This window comes from Scylla paramamosain, chromosome 42, assembly GCF_035594125.1.
Source record: "Scylla paramamosain isolate STU-SP2022 chromosome 42, ASM3559412v1, whole genome shotgun sequence".
NCBI lineage: Eukaryota > Metazoa > Arthropoda > Malacostraca > Decapoda > Portunidae > Scylla > Scylla paramamosain.
The window spans coordinates 5097218-5112457 of record NC_087192.1 but is presented as its reverse complement, the minus strand read 5'-3'; the positions used below and the strand labels follow the sequence as shown (position 1 = coordinate 5112457).

At 39.9% G+C, this 15240-nt stretch overlaps 1 protein-coding gene across 2 annotated transcripts; it reads left to right on the top strand.

The window, feature by feature from the left end:
- Positions 1 to 71: 71 nt before the first annotated feature.
- LOC135093185 (uncharacterized) lies at positions 72 to 15088 on the top strand. 2 transcript variants are annotated; one of them, XM_063992157.1, is made up of 6 exons: positions 72 to 228; positions 1939 to 2069; positions 2957 to 4421; positions 4919 to 5062; positions 5747 to 5938; positions 6361 to 15088. In XM_063992157.1, the coding sequence occupies exons 2-6, from the start codon at positions 1944 to 1946 to the stop codon at positions 8538 to 8540; spliced, it is 4107 nt and encodes a 1368-aa protein (XP_063848227.1). In that variant the 5' UTR covers positions 72 to 228; positions 1939 to 1943; the 3' UTR covers positions 8541 to 15088. The 2 variants fall into 2 exon arrangements, with proteins under 2 accessions (XP_063848227.1, XP_063848228.1); XM_063992158.1 differs by lacking the exon at positions 72 to 228 and adding an exon at positions 748 to 865.
- Positions 15089 to 15240: the final 152 nt, after the last annotated feature.

Sequence of the window (15240 nt, the reverse complement as noted above, 5' to 3'; positions counted from 1 at the left end):
AGTAAAACAGGGAGTTCAAATGGAATAAAAAGGTTGTAATTGCGAGGTTATATGGATTATTTTCAGCCTTAGCCACAGCCGTGCGAGAAACGGAATCCCACCGCCTGGTCGCCGCCCTCCAGGTTTTCAGCGGCACTAAAAATGGCCGCCGTGAGGGTGTTCGAAGGTCCTCCTTAGCGACAGGCGCCCTCACAATGTGAAGCCCCGATGTCTGTCTCTCCGGAACAGGCAAGTAAATGATGCCAGCTTATAGAATAAATGCCATAATTGCTGTTGAGACTTGTGTACAGGCGGGAAAGATGCTTGGATAAGGGCAGACTGGGAGGGTGTGCGGGGCTCGGGCATGTAAACAAAGGTGAAAAAAAAGCAGGAAAACAATTCACCGAGTGCCACATGACTGGTTCTTTATTAGGACATAGACTGCTATCACTAAGGAAGGTTTCTAGATGGATGGGAGTGGAAATAGGTAAGGGATAAGGGTGTTTTTGAAGTGAGGTGCAGGCTGGGCCAAACAGGGTCAGCGGGGAGACAGCGGACAGGTCACGGTGGGATGGTATGGAGCACGCAGCATTACTTGTGACCTGCTGTGTACACCTGAGGGCATCACCACACCTGTACCCGTGTAGCGGCCAGCGTACCAATGTTGGTTTCGGTACCAGGCAGGCAAGGAGGCACGCTGCTCGCCTATTAAGGACATGAATATTTGACCATTGATGACGTGTTCGCTTCCTGCCACTTGTCCGACCCTTCCCGTGTAGATATGTCATGTTAATATTGTCATGTGTCGGTGGCTATGCGCGTGATCCTGTGTACTGAGGCACCTTGGCACTCACTGACACCACTCATCTGATAAGGGATAGATAGGGTAACCTTTCTTTTATTTACCTTTTTTGAGTGTTCAGAAGGCATGCTAAGGGTTACAGTGACAGTATAAATAGGGAATTGATAATGCTGATAATAATAGTTTGCTTAGCTGTCCCTTTCCAAACAGTGAATTGAAGAAAACCTCCAGATACTGTTTATTGCTCTTGTCTTGTAACAGTCCAAGTTTTAGGTAGCTGGGAATGTAGTATTAGGAAGAATTTCAGTGCTTATGAGTGAAAGACATGGAAGAGTGAAGATAGTAATTAACTCCAGCATTAGTAGTGTTGACAGATAATAGCAGTGGCAGCAAATAGTAACACTGGTAATGGAATATGCATGCAAGTAGTAAGTTCATTAGCACTGCAGCCATGAATAGAAGTTCAAGGGAGGAGTGGTGCAAGATTACTGCAGTGTGAGTGATTGAGGGAAATTAGATGTTGATGAGAAAACATTTCCTTGCATTATCTTTCATCTGTAAGTCCTGACAGAGTGGCCCGTTGTGTTTCTCTAAGTAGTGATAGAGATCTACATGTACGGTGTTGATTTGTATGCAGCTGTATTCCTCTGGGTGTGTGGTAACTAAGTACAACTGTGAGGAGCACTGCTGTGATGTTGTGGTGGGGTGTGTGGGGTGGGGTAGCCTTGTTTGGGGCCCTTAGTCCAACTGCAAGGAGCACACAGAGTTGCCTGGCATGTTTGGGTAGTGAAGTAGCCTTGCCTGGGTCTCTTGGGAATATGTGTCCTCAAAATATGCCCCAGCTTGTTGTGGCTGGCAGTAATCCACAGCACCTTACTGATGTGGGTTGGTGTGTGAACTGCTGGCTTTACTTTTGTGGCATTAAAGTGTCATATGGCAAGGTGCAGAAACACTCCTAATCAGCCATTGAGCAGCAGTTGTTGATATGATCACAGCATAAATCCTTCTTATCTGGCCTTGCTGTGTCCTTTACTTATCTTGTCTTACTCATGTGTCCTAAGTGGTGCCAGTGTGACTCCTCATAAATTTAAACTCTTGTCATTCTCTGCAATACCATTTGTCACTTGCATCACATTTCTCTGTTTTACTTCTTTCAGAGAAGATGAAGTGCAAAGTGAGTGACTCTCCAAGTGGGGTTGGAAGGTCCCGCCCTGGCCTCGTGAGCAGTGCCAGCCCAGTGTCTCGCCTGCACAAGGAGGATGTGGCCTCGAACACACGCACCAGCAAAGTACAGTAACATGTGCCTTACATATCCTTCATCTCCTTCCATTATTTTTCAAGTCTAAATCCTTGTGTTATTGCCCAACTTTTTTTTTATTTTTTTTATTTCATAGATCATAGTCCTTAAAAAATTAATTGGTGAATGTTTTACATACTTGTCAAGATGCTCAAATTTGAAATTATACATTTGGGAACCAGTAAACATTCTTTTTCCCTGAATGGTGCATTGAGTAGGGAAATATTGGGTTATGAAGGGCTACTTAAAGTGTTAGTAGTGAAAAAGTTTTCTAGAGTGTATGTTCTATTTAAAATTTGCACAAAGTGAAGGGACTTAGGTGGTATTGTGTTCCAGTGAGAGGAGAATGTTGTGTTAGCTGAACAACCTGTTGTTGTTGTGTCCAGTGGTGAGATGGCAATAAGGGAACTTTAAAAAATAGTAATTGGAAATAGTACTAACAAGTGTTGTATAACATAATAAGTCCCTTTCCCTCACATTCCCGTGGAGCATTGCAATGTCATTCATACTGCACTTCCTATCTCTTTGTAAAACACTTAAAATTGTATTAGCCACCAGATTTTATATAAGTAAAATTTTTCATATGATAGACTACATATCTATTTTTGCAGATTTTTCTGTACATAATTTTGTCACAGCATTTGGGCATTAGGGTGTGGCAGCAACGCTGACCACCACAATACAGTTTATATTAAATATGATACAGTCAAGGAGCATAGAATGTATCTCTCTATTCCTTACATGTTACAAAAGGTGACTAAAAGAAACCGAGCCAGGGGACTGGTGAGCCATCTTCTGTGTGTCTGATCTCATGATGATGCAAGTTGTGGAGGATGGGGGAGGAGGGATGGGTGACTTAGTTCTCTCATCTTCCTCAGGATGACAAGAGTGAAGGGAACATTCTCCGGAGGTCCTCACGAAGAGCCACCATTGAGCGTAGGGTGTGGGCTATACCAAAAAAAGTGGCTAAGGCTCCTGTGCCTAGCATCAAAGAGAAGACTATTCAGCCTAAGTCATCCCGGAAGGACAGGGAAAAGAAGGTACAAAGCACAGTGCAAAGCAAACCCCCTAGCAAGAGCAAGGCCTCACCAGACGCCAAAAGAGGCCTTGTTATGACAGAGGAAACAGGGAATGCTAGAAGAAAGATTAAGAAGAAAGAGGGGATGCAGAATGTGGGTGACGAAGTGGAGGACGTGAGCGAGAGTGGTAGTGAAGTCGTGGAAATGGCAGAAACTACAAGTGTCAGTGATGTGGAGGATGATGCAGGAGTGGATGATGGCGTCAGCTTGCCAGAAAGAACACTGAACTCCAAGAAGGAATGCAGTGAAAACAGCACCAGTAGTGGGAATAGTGACAGTGGTACCAGTGATCATGTGGACAGCTCTGAAAACATCGTGCGGACAGGGCTTCCCCTCCTGGCTGAGGCTGTGGTCAGTTTGAAAGATACTTCCTCGAGAACTTTAAGCAGTAATCCTTCTAGAAGCGACAGAGGGCAGGAAGAAACACTAGACACTGGTGAAATATGTCTAACCAAAGCAGTCATAGAGGAGGTCATCCCAGACTTTGGGAACGAAGGCTCCTATGTCTCGAGTAGTGTCAGTGGCGAGTGTGAAGTGAATACCAGAAACACACAAAGTACAGGTCAGGTGTTCAGGAACCTTGAGGATGTTTTGGGTCACTCCTATAGCAGACTGGAGCAGGACTGTGAGGTGCAGGATGAAGCCGTGACTGAACAGAGTCCCTCGCAGACTAATTGTGCCAGTGAGGAGACTGGGACAGAAAGCGAGGCCCCGGATATTGAGGCAGAAGATGGGGGCAGCGAGGGGGTAGGGGATGTGACCGTTCATTCAGAAGGGGAGGGCGAGGGAGAGGAGGGAAGTAAAGAAGGGGACCAACACACCACAGACTCATGTGAGGCTCAGCTTGATATTAGACTAGAAAGTGAGAACAAAGATGTGAAGGCGAGCAGGGATGAAAGTCAGGAGAAGAGTGAGAAGAGTGATGAGGACCCTGCTGAAGCCCCAGGAGATAATGACAACACAACAGACCTTAAAACTTCTGATCAGGCAGAGAGTGTAAGTAGCATGACTCCGGACTGCTTGACCATGAAGTCCGACAGCATGCCTGCCGAAAACACAGACAGCGAGAGTAGCAAGGCAGGTGTGGCCGAGGTGGCAGAGGAGGAGCACGTTTCGTTGAGTGTGGCCCTGGCTCAGCTGCTCGACTCTGGCTGTGGCGAGGCAGAGGGCACAGAGACACTCACCATCCACTCGGTGTCTCCCGGCGTGCAGGCAGAGCAGGAGGAGCGGCAGGAAGTGGTGGCACTGGAACTGAACTCAAGAGGTGCGTGTTTGTGTGTGCCTGTATGTGTTCATGCATATATAGTGAGTATTGGATATAACAAATCTTTTTTGCCTCTCAAACAAGCTTCACTTTTAAGAAACCCTTGATCATTATAAGCAGATGAGGTTCTATAAATGTTGCATAAATTCATTAAGATTGAAGTGCAAGTGGTGCCTTTCAGTATTTCTAATGGTCATTTTCAACACTTTGCCTTCATATCTTCTCTAACATTTGTCTCCTTTCTCCTCTCCCAAGAAAACATCACAATATTCTTGAGATTGTGCTGCCACCATCCCCATACATGTTTAGGGAAGGGTGTTTAGCAAGTGGATATTTACAAGCATTGGACAATGGCCTAGAGTCAATATCAAATTTACTTGAACTGGAATTTCAAAGTTTATATTTTAAATAAAAAATATAATGTATATTCATTGTCTTGTTTTACAGTTCATTATTTTGTGTTAGTGGAACCATAATGCACAAAGTCATCATTTCAGGTATGGTTGCTGAGAAGACCCAAGAGGAGATAGATGATGATGAAGATGAGGAGGGAGAGCTGGTCATCAAGGAGGAAGATGATGACGGTGGAGATGAGGAAAGCAATGCTGAGTCAGAGGAAGACGATGAACTCAGGAAACAAGGTAATGCTGAAATTGGGTGTTATTTTATTGAAAAATATCATGACAATTTAATTGGTCAGCTTGCTTATTATTAAAATACTTAACAAATTAGTTACATGTAACCACACAGTCCTGTAAGCTACCATTAGCATGCCATCAGACACCTGCACATGAAAACAAGAAAGGATGGAGAGAATGATAGCCAAGGTAGTAACAGAGCTGGGGGACTTATCTTATGCAGGATGATGAAGTGAAGTAGATTTATCAACACAGAAGCAAAGAAGAGAAAGAGGAAAGGATTTGGTGACAATTTACATCTTGCCATGTGGGATGGAAGAAATACATAAATGAGAGACTAATGTGAAGAGAAGTAAGGAAATCTGAATACACAAGATGATATACAATAAAACTAGGAAGAGAGAGAAAGCTGAGCAATGTGAAGGAAAACATCTTCACCACAGAATCACAAAAGCTTGGAAAAAAAAATAAATGGCAAGGTTGTATCAGCAGAGTTTATACCAACTGAAACAAAGACTGGATAAATACAAATGTGGAGAAGGAATCACTTGAGAGTAACTCAGGTTCTGTAAAATATGAGTTGGTAAATACACACACACACACAATGGCAAATAATATTGTTATGCATGGGCCAAGTGGTGATAATACAGTTAAAACAAGAATAACATTCAGTATTGATCTCCACAGCTCAAGACGAGAGGAAGGAGGACAACCTCCAGGACTGCCTGTCTGTGATGAACTCCACCAGATTCCCTGAGCTGTGCAAGGAAACAAGGTGTGACAGTGATGCAGACCAACGCACACCTTCCCCCTCACCCACTCCCACTAAGCTGAAGAAACAGATTCCTCCTCTCATCAAAATCAACTCTCGTCCTCCTGGTAAATAGTGAAATGTGCAACCTGTGTTACCTCATTTATGTCACTCCTGACTCTGAAAGCTGCCATGTTCAGAGATAACATGTTCTACTAAAGGCCTGTGCAGTTTTGTGTATGTTAGGTTGGCTGTGATGAGTGGGTGTCAGAGAGATAGAGGGATAGATTTTTAATGTAAAAATTGTTATTTCACTTTTTAAAAATCAAAATATATCAAATTTGCTTCCAAATCACCTTGGTCTTATTTGATTTTGTATAGTGCTGATCCAGACAATATATAATTCTTATAGAACAGCATAGCAGATCAGAATTTCCTCATCTAATATAGTTTACATTAAATATCAAGATTGATCTGTATTCTGAATTCTATTGTTGGAACTGTGTGTGTGTCCTAGTCTTATTTTGATTTTTTTTTTCTTTTCTTCCAGCCATCAAAACTCCGTTGAAGTGTCCAGAATGTCCCATGCAATTCTGCACTGTGCGTTCCCTCTTGTGGCACTTTGGATATCACGGAGCAAGATCTCGGGAGAATTGTTTGCCCCCAATCCTGTTGCAAGACCTTATTGTTCCGTGGGACAAACCAACTGTCTCCCTTTTTATATCTCAAGCTGCAGAAGGTGAGAAAAACACAGAAAAAATCATTGCCTCCACAGAGATGTCATTAGCAATGTCACCTTCCCTTGATGCTGCAATGAAGGTAGACACAGCCAGCAAACAAGATCTGATAATGGCAACCCAGATTCTCAAAGCAGACGATGGCATGGGGACCAATGGGGATGTCATCCTCAAGGTCCCTATCCCAAGGCTGAAACCCAAGTCCCAGGGCCCTTCTACATTTAAGAAAGACAAGTTTATCAACATCCTGCCCAAGATAAGTAGTGACAGTCAGGGCTCCGTCACACCTGCTGCTCCCCACCTGGCCAAGATAAGGGCATCCAGCTCCCCCACACCACAGATAACAATACATGCACAGAACAACAAGCCTGCAGATGTTGTGACTGTCAAACCCCAATCATCTGTCCCAAAGATCACCATAAGGGCTGACAGCTCATCTCAGCAGGTCCATGTCAAACCCAAAGCACCAGCATCAGCACACTCTGCAGTACAAATCAAACCTCTCATAACATCCTCACAATCTGCAGTCCAAATTCAGCCCCTCCTTTCTTCATCCCAGCCAGCAATTCAGATCCAGCCTCTGGTGTCGACATCACAGTCAGCTCTCCAAATCCAGCCTCTTGTGTCATCATCCCAGTCATCGCTGCAGATCCAACCCCTTGTGTCCACATCTCAGTCAGCACTACAGATTCAACCTTTAGTGAGCTCCTCACAATCAGCACTACAAATACAACCTCTTGTCTCCTCCTCACAGTCAGGACTCCAGATACAACCTCTGGTCTCCGGCACCCATGCTGCTGTTCAGCCCATTGCATCCACCACAACCAAGTCTTCATCAGGCACCAGTCACATTGCCTTAATTCCAGTTGATAACCTCACTGCAGTGGGACAGAACTTCCCTTCAAGATCCAAGACAGTTCCTCCTTCAATCAGAATGATGCCACCCTCTCCACTGCCAGTGAAAACAGCACCAAGCTCAATGGATGGCATCCTGGAGAAGGATGGGTTGGTTATGATTAATTCAAACCTTGCACTACGTATTGTCTCCTCTCTACCCAGTACCCTTGAGAGTGGTACCAGCACTACCACCTCCACCACTACCATCCGACCTATTGCCACTCATCTCACCACAAACAACAACCTTACCATCCTGCCACAGGTTGAGGGCAGCAAGCTCAGTAACTCTAAGAAGGAGGGCATGAAAAATCCAGACATCCTCACCATTGTACCACAAATTGATGTCAACAAGAAGGTCTCCCTCTTAAAGAATGCACCACCTACCGCCAACACCCAAGCATCTGTTCCTAAAGGTTCTCCTGCATCTCAGGTTGTGAAGCTATACCTCCTGCAGCCAAAAGATACCAAAGGCAAGAATGGAGGAGACAGTACAACAAAGCTGGGCATCCCCACAGAGCCATCCATTGGGATGAATGGCCTGGAGGTGCCGCTGCCTCTCTCCAATGGCAATGAGAGCAATGCCACCAGTGAGAATGGGAATTCAAGAGAGCAGGGAACGGATGAAGATGAGGAAGTTGATGACTTAGATGAAGAGGAGGAGGAAGGAATGGTGATTGATGATGAGAGAGACGGGGACGAGGATGTCATGGACCCCCTCAGCCTGTGTGCTGTGACCATGGAGGATGAGAACCTGGATGCCTCAAACAGCTCCAGCCACGCAGAGCAGTTTAGTGCTGACTCAGCTGCCTCATCTGAGGACAAGGTCACCATTAGAAAAATAGTGGGGAAACCAAAAGGAAAGAGTAACCAGGGTGTGGACATCGTGAAATATGAGGCAAGAAAGTATGTCTGCTGCTACTGCAATAGAAGGTTTGGCTGGTCAACAGACCTGAAGCGACATGTCATCCTCCACACAGGAGAAAAACCCTTCCAGTGCAAGGTTTGTCCCACCGCATTTACCCGAAAATTCCTTCTCCAGAACCACATGAAAAGAATGCACCCGGACAAGTGCAAAATGTCAGACTTGTGGCCTTAGGAGTTTTCTTGGCATTGATGGTCTTTCTCAGTGATAATTTATGTTACTGTCAGTGTGCTGAAGTTTTTGGAGTGACTGATTCGTGGTGTGGAAGTGGTCCAGTCGAGTGTAATGGTTTCATTGAAGGGCATTACGGCTTACTTCAAATATTCAGAAACTAATGGTTATCTCAATAAGTGTTACCTGGATACTAGTCACGGAAAATTCTTTCATGATTGCTGTACCTTATCTTGAACACTTCTTGTGATGTAAGGTTAGAGCAGTCACTTATAAAATTATAAGCTTTATATTGTTCCTTCTCTGGCTATAAGGCAACATTGCGAATGAAAAATTAAGTAATTTATTCTAGTCGCAAATCCGAACACAGGCCTGAATACACACATACATACATAGTGAATACATATATACACTGAATATTCTGCACCTACAATATATTTATAGAAAGTTATTCAGATTCAGTAGCATTTTTCATTAACATCTACTTTTGATGAATGTGATGTGTGACATTGAAGTTTTTGTTTGATGCTAATGAAATATATTTTTTCACTTGCATGTTTTGAAGTAAACTACTGTGGAGATTTTACTGGATGAGTGGTCATAATATTAAGGGTGACTTAATTGTAAGATAAACAAGCAGAAGCAAACTAATTGGCTTCAACTCTGGTGCTCTTCCTTGGATAACCATCTGCATTTTACCAAAGACTCACTCCAAAAGTTTTCCCTTCTTTATTCTTTGTAGATGTAAACATTTATTGCAAGGTACATTTTTCAGCCAAATCATTTAAGAAGAAACAGGATGGATTCTGTTATGCATGTATATAAATCATTCTCTGGTGATGGATGTGGGTGATCTGCAGACTTGTGATCATGTGCAATGTGCTATTTGGATTTTAATTAAGAGTTTAACATTTTATAAGTGAAATTATGTGATTTGCATAATAGACTCAAGAAAACTTGTCACCACAAATAGAGGTTTTTAAGTAGAACATCCAAGCTGTGTTGTCTCCTTTTTTATAGGCACAAATTTGGAGGGGGTATCAAAAGAGGAATTTTAGAGATTTATAACATTATCATTTAAGTGTGTGGGATCTGTTAATTAGACACAGGTCTCTGAAGGAGACCATGGTTAAAAATTACTTGTATCAAGAAAACTGTGGAGATGGTGATTAAGTGCTAATGAAAAATATTTTATCTATTTAAATTATCTGAACACAGTCTCAAGATATTTAGTTCAATGGATAAAGACAAGAAGCAAAATGCCAAAATATACCTAATGAGCACAAACTTGAATACTCACCAAATCAAGATAAATGGTGACCAGATGGATATTTAATTTGATGCATTGCTCTCCAAGTCACTAAGGCTGTTTACAGAATGGTGGAGTTCTAGTTTTCTTTAGTCTCAGTCTCTTGTGAGTCCAGCAACTGAATTGAAAAGATGGCAAGAAATAATTAGCTAGTAAATTAGTGTTGCATGGATATGGTGAGGTAATGAAGCAAGAAATCAAAACTCCAAAATAAACAGAGGATAGCTTTTGTTGTTATGGTACTTTACTGATTTTGGGATGGATATAGGTGTAACTGAGAATGTACAATGAATCATGAAAGTGGGGGCTCAGGTGAAGGAAGCATAGCCAAGGTACAGAAGGATGGCATGATGAGACCAGAATATTATTGACATTACTAATAACACTAGAATTTTGAGGGGATGAGACAGACTTCAAAGAAGAAAAATAACATTAACAACTAAAAATAACTTAATCCAATTATGTTGTTTCTAACTAATAACCCAAAACTTAAAGAATAGAATCTTGATTCATATCAAATAAGCATTTTTAATAAAGCATATGAAGCTGTAATGAAAATTATCAAATTATGGCCAAGAGAAAGAAGACATAGTGAGGAGAGCTTTCACTCTGGTGTCAGAATGGGGATAGTAATTCCATCCTCACTGTATTTATTATTGACTTTTTGTAATGACATTCTGGTCCTCTTTGTCTTAATTGTTTTTGTTAGAGTTGACTTCCTGTATAGAAAAAAAAAAAAAAAATTATTGGGAGACTCATGGCAATGATTCTCTAATCAAAAAATGCGCAATGGACTGCACATCCTTGAACACGAGTATCACAAAATTGCAAGCTTAAGTGTACATGTGTGTGTGTCATTCACTCATTACTAAGTCGTGCCTCGTGTTATGGTTTTTGATATGGCAAATTTGTCATTTAAAATCAAAGGAGTTGAAAAGCTGCAGTGGTTTTGTATCATTCATTGCAGTGATACATACTGTAGTTTATGCTTTTATGTTCACATAACTTTAGTGTGTGAAAATAGTGGATTCCTTACAGAGGAAATGTTTCTACATTTGCTGGAAAACTGCATCCAGGTACACCAAAAATATTTTTCTCAAGGTTTACTGAAGACAATCCTATTTTTATGAAGAAATGCATGACATTAATTGAAATCCAGAACTGTACATTTTCTTGTAAGAAGTAATCACATGATAATGAAGTTGATTTGTTATTTTAAGAATAAGTTATTAAGAAAATTTATTTATTGATATCCTGTGCCAAAGTTTTTTGTTAGGTACATCTAATACTATCTAGACAGAAGTCTTCTGCCAGAATCTCAACACATTTTTATGTGAAACATCATAGTTGCTGTGGAATATGGGCAGATAATGACTGCAGTGGTAATGGTTTTAGTGGGTACTATGCAGAACTGACAGGAACTTCACATCTGACAGAAGGTCACCACTCAGATGCTCTGTTACTTAAGGCTTAACATAAACAACTTCACTGTGTTATTTTAAAACTATACACTGAAGTTAGAGAATGAAACGAGTTGTAAGTTGGCACTGAAAGTAATTTTTCAATATTCCTTTCTTATCAACAATGAAAACAAATGCATGTATGACAAAAATGAATTTGAAATAATAGGGCACAACTCTGAAGATTGAAGCACAGGCCCCCTCAGAGAAGTAAAGGATGTGGAGATGCAGGCACCAAAATCAGATGTATGTGCCAAATGTTGGGTGGTCTTATTAGAAACCTGTATGCCATTAGTCAGCACAATTAACAAGGATGTTCTGATGTGTGAAAATGTAATGTTCTGTTTACAAATTATTTAATACAAGTAATCTTCTCAATACATGCTTTAGGTTTTTATTTATTTTTGTTTATTTATTTTCCCATATATAGTTTGTGCATTGCAAAAATAAATTGCTTTGTAGATAATGTAAAATATAATTTTTATATAAATACCGATATGTAAAGTTTGCTGTGCCAAAGTTTATGTAGAAGTATATTAGATTTTTTTTAAGAAATACAAATAAATATCTACTGCTAACCTTGTCTTTTAACCAATATTTTTTTTTTTTTTTTTTTACAGCCTTTATGGAAATGGATATCGAAAGTACATAAAACATGTTTTGAAATGTCTGTTAAAAATAAGTATCCAACTTATGCCAGGGAAAAATGAGTCTTACCTTTTGGACTCCAACTCTTGTCTAAGTAGGCTGCTTGGTGCACACCATGCACAACACCCTGGCAGTCAGAGGAAAATCAACATTACTTTGAATATGCTTCTTACTTGGCCAGAGGCACACCAGTGACAACTGAGCTTTGGGTTGCATGTGTGCACCTGGGATTCATCACCAGTGGTCATGGTGTTCACTCAAGAAGTGAGGTTCACCACTGACACACTCCAACACATCTTGCATAACATCAAAATGGAGTTGTTGCTGTTCATGCAAAGACAGCTTGGGCACCAAAAATTTCAGTACCATTCTGACAAGCCTAATTGATCTTAAAATTGCATGTTCAGAACCATAGCTATTCTCATTGTTAGTACCCAACAGTTTCTTAGTTGATCAACCAACTGTCTTCCAAAATGAAATTGTGCACTTGGCCAGTGACATGGATTACAGGTTGTTGATGCCACACTGAAATGCTAATCACTCTTTACCAAAGTTTAGCCATCTTTAAATTGGCTAAGGCATGGCATTATTACCAAAAAAGCCTGCTGAACTTAAGAAGTGTTTCAACTTAATATCACAAATGTAGCATGTTATACAGCCATTCATTGTTAAGTCTGCTGCTGCAGCTGCCACCATTCTTGCCTCTTGGCTACAACTGATTTGTAGGAAAATAAGATTGGATACTTCTGAGCATACTTGATACATGAGTGAAAATATAGAATGAGCTTGAAGTCATGTGGATTAAAACATAATGATGTTTAAATCGCTTTTTTACCAAATTGCAAATACCTCTGTTGGATGGTGCTTTGCCAGGCATTTATCAAGTCAGACTGGCATGCATGACCTTACATAGATTATTTGGATTTATAAAATGTAAAAATTATTGTATTTTGATGATTTTGTAAACATTCACAGCTTGGGTGTTAAGTTGTGGTGCTCATGACTTATAGATTTCTTTCAGCCAAGAATATTCTGTATTTCAGTAGTATGGAGGATAATTCTTCATGGTGGTTTATGTATTTACCATAGTGAATCACTCATGTTTTATGGGAGTCCTAAAAACATGATTGGCACTCCAAAAAGTACTCACATTTCATGCTTCTGTACTGAACTTTGCCACAGATGTCATTGTGACACACCAGGTACTTTTATGACATTTTGTGCTGTATGTATTTGTGTATGTAGGTTGTATTTTCTCTTTTCTTCTTTTATTTCTTCATTGATGGCTTTGATTATTCTGTAAATTGAAAATGTAGTTTAACAAAATTTTGTTTCATCTCCATTTTTATTTTATTTTATTTTTTTTTTTTCATAGTGCTCAAAACTTTTTCTCATCTATATGACATGTAACTCTCAACTTGTAACTTTTTGTCCCAGTACTGCTCACTCAGTAACCAAGGCTGTATAGGAAACCAGAGAAAGTTTTTTGTTAATGGTACAGAATGTTTAGAACACATTAGTTATTTGCAAAATACACCTAAATACCATCCTCCCTTCACCAGGATGTAGACAGGCCAAGGGGTTCATAACAAATTCAGCTGAATTGTACTCAGATTTGAATATTTAAGTGAGTTTCATTCATCTTTATTAAAAGTGGTATTGTCTTTTTATTGAATGAAACTGAAGGCAGATAATTGAAATGCTCAAAGAAGTCAGCTAGACATTAATATTACATACCTACCTAATAACTTTTCCCTGGTTGCCTGAGTTGTAATGCTGTGATCATTGTTTTCCATGAAAAGACACAACTCATCAAAATTTTCACTAGTGTACAAACTTAAAAGGAACCACAGTCACATTTTTTTTACAATCTTACATGGACTATGACAAAAGCAAATATCATTACTTGACTGAGTTTAACATGTAGAAAGATTATATATATGATACAAAAACTGTACTTTCACCATCTTAGTCATTACTTTACATAATTATTTACATGGTAGAAACTTTCCCTTAGTACAGCTTCTACAGGAAAAATAAAAGTGATCTGTTAGTTAGCACAGGAAAGTAACCATAAAGTTTCACTTTATGGTTTGCAAACAGACATTTATGTACATGTTGTAATGGTTGCATCTGTTTGTATGGTGATGTTGGCATATTGGTGTGGGGAAGTCAGTGCCATGAGGGTGGGACAGTAATTGCAAGTTCCTGAATTAATTTATAACCAGTATGTTGGCTGGTGTACATATGTACAGATATAACAATATGCAAAATACTATTTTGTAAGTGAAGGTTATCACACATTAATTAATCTTCTTTTTGTATTTTGTCTTTGATGTATTGCAGTGCCATGTATCAAATGCATTTTGTATGAGAGATTGTTGTATATCACCTACATACATAGGATTGCCAGTGTGTAACCTTTCAATTGGCTGTCTGCTCGTTTGATTTTCATGTAATTTATATTTATAACAAGGAAAAGCCTTTGTTGTGCTTGTATGTACATGAATTACTACACTGTATCTCTTAACACCCTCACTTTTACTGTGGTGAACTTGAGTAGTCAGAAATGCAAAGGTAATACATTGTTCTATGTTGGAATATGCAAGACAATGTGAATATGCTGTATGTTGTTGCCTGTGTTGCACATGTTCTAGTCTGTGTTATGTATTCTTTGGTGAAGTTTCTCTTTTGGAAGTACAAATACTGGCAGGCTGATTCACTTCCATGAGCCTTGGTATGCAGCCTGATTGTGTAATGACACTTGTATCTCTTGAGGCTTTTTCTTATATGTCATTTTTTAATCAAATCCTATGGTTTCTGGACAAATGTTATTTATGGAGGATGATGATGCTGCAGCAGTTCATAAGCTGTAGAGAAACTTCTAAGGATATAACCAAAATGATCTTTGAATAGTCACAGGAATAATGTCATAACTTTCATGGTGATTTATGTAAAAGTGCAAATTTTTCCAGAATGCAGTCTTAATAGTGTAACGTATCCCTTTCAGTCAAGAACATGATTATTGTGCTAATTTTAAGTATGATCCCATTTTTCATTACATAACATGTACTGTACACACCTGCAGTATGTTTTGAGAAAGTTTTATCTCAGTGATAAAACATATGTTGTTACATGCTGTCTTTTACTGGCCCAGACACTTGCACTAGTGTGTATATCATTGATGTATAATACAAACTTTTAATGTGCAGTAAATACTCAAAACATCAAACAAAAAAGTGGGAGAATCTGTGATCAGTGAAATCTTTAGTGTAATAAATACAAA

What these genes read in the sequence shown, in the direction of transcription:
- LOC135093185 (XM_063992157.1), top strand. Translation starts at nt 1,944, where the DNA reads ATGAAGTGCAAAGTGAGTGACTCTCCAAGTGGGGTTGGAAGGTCCCGC. An exon ending in CGAACACACGCACCAGCAAA is followed by an intron (nt 2,070 to 2,956) that starts GTACAGTAACAT and finishes CATCTTCCTCAG; the next exon opens with GATGACAAGAGTGAAGGGAA. An exon ending in AATCAACTCTCGTCCTCCTG is followed by an intron (nt 5,939 to 6,360) that starts GTAAATAGTGAA and finishes CTTTTCTTCCAG; the next exon opens with CCATCAAAACTCCGTTGAAG.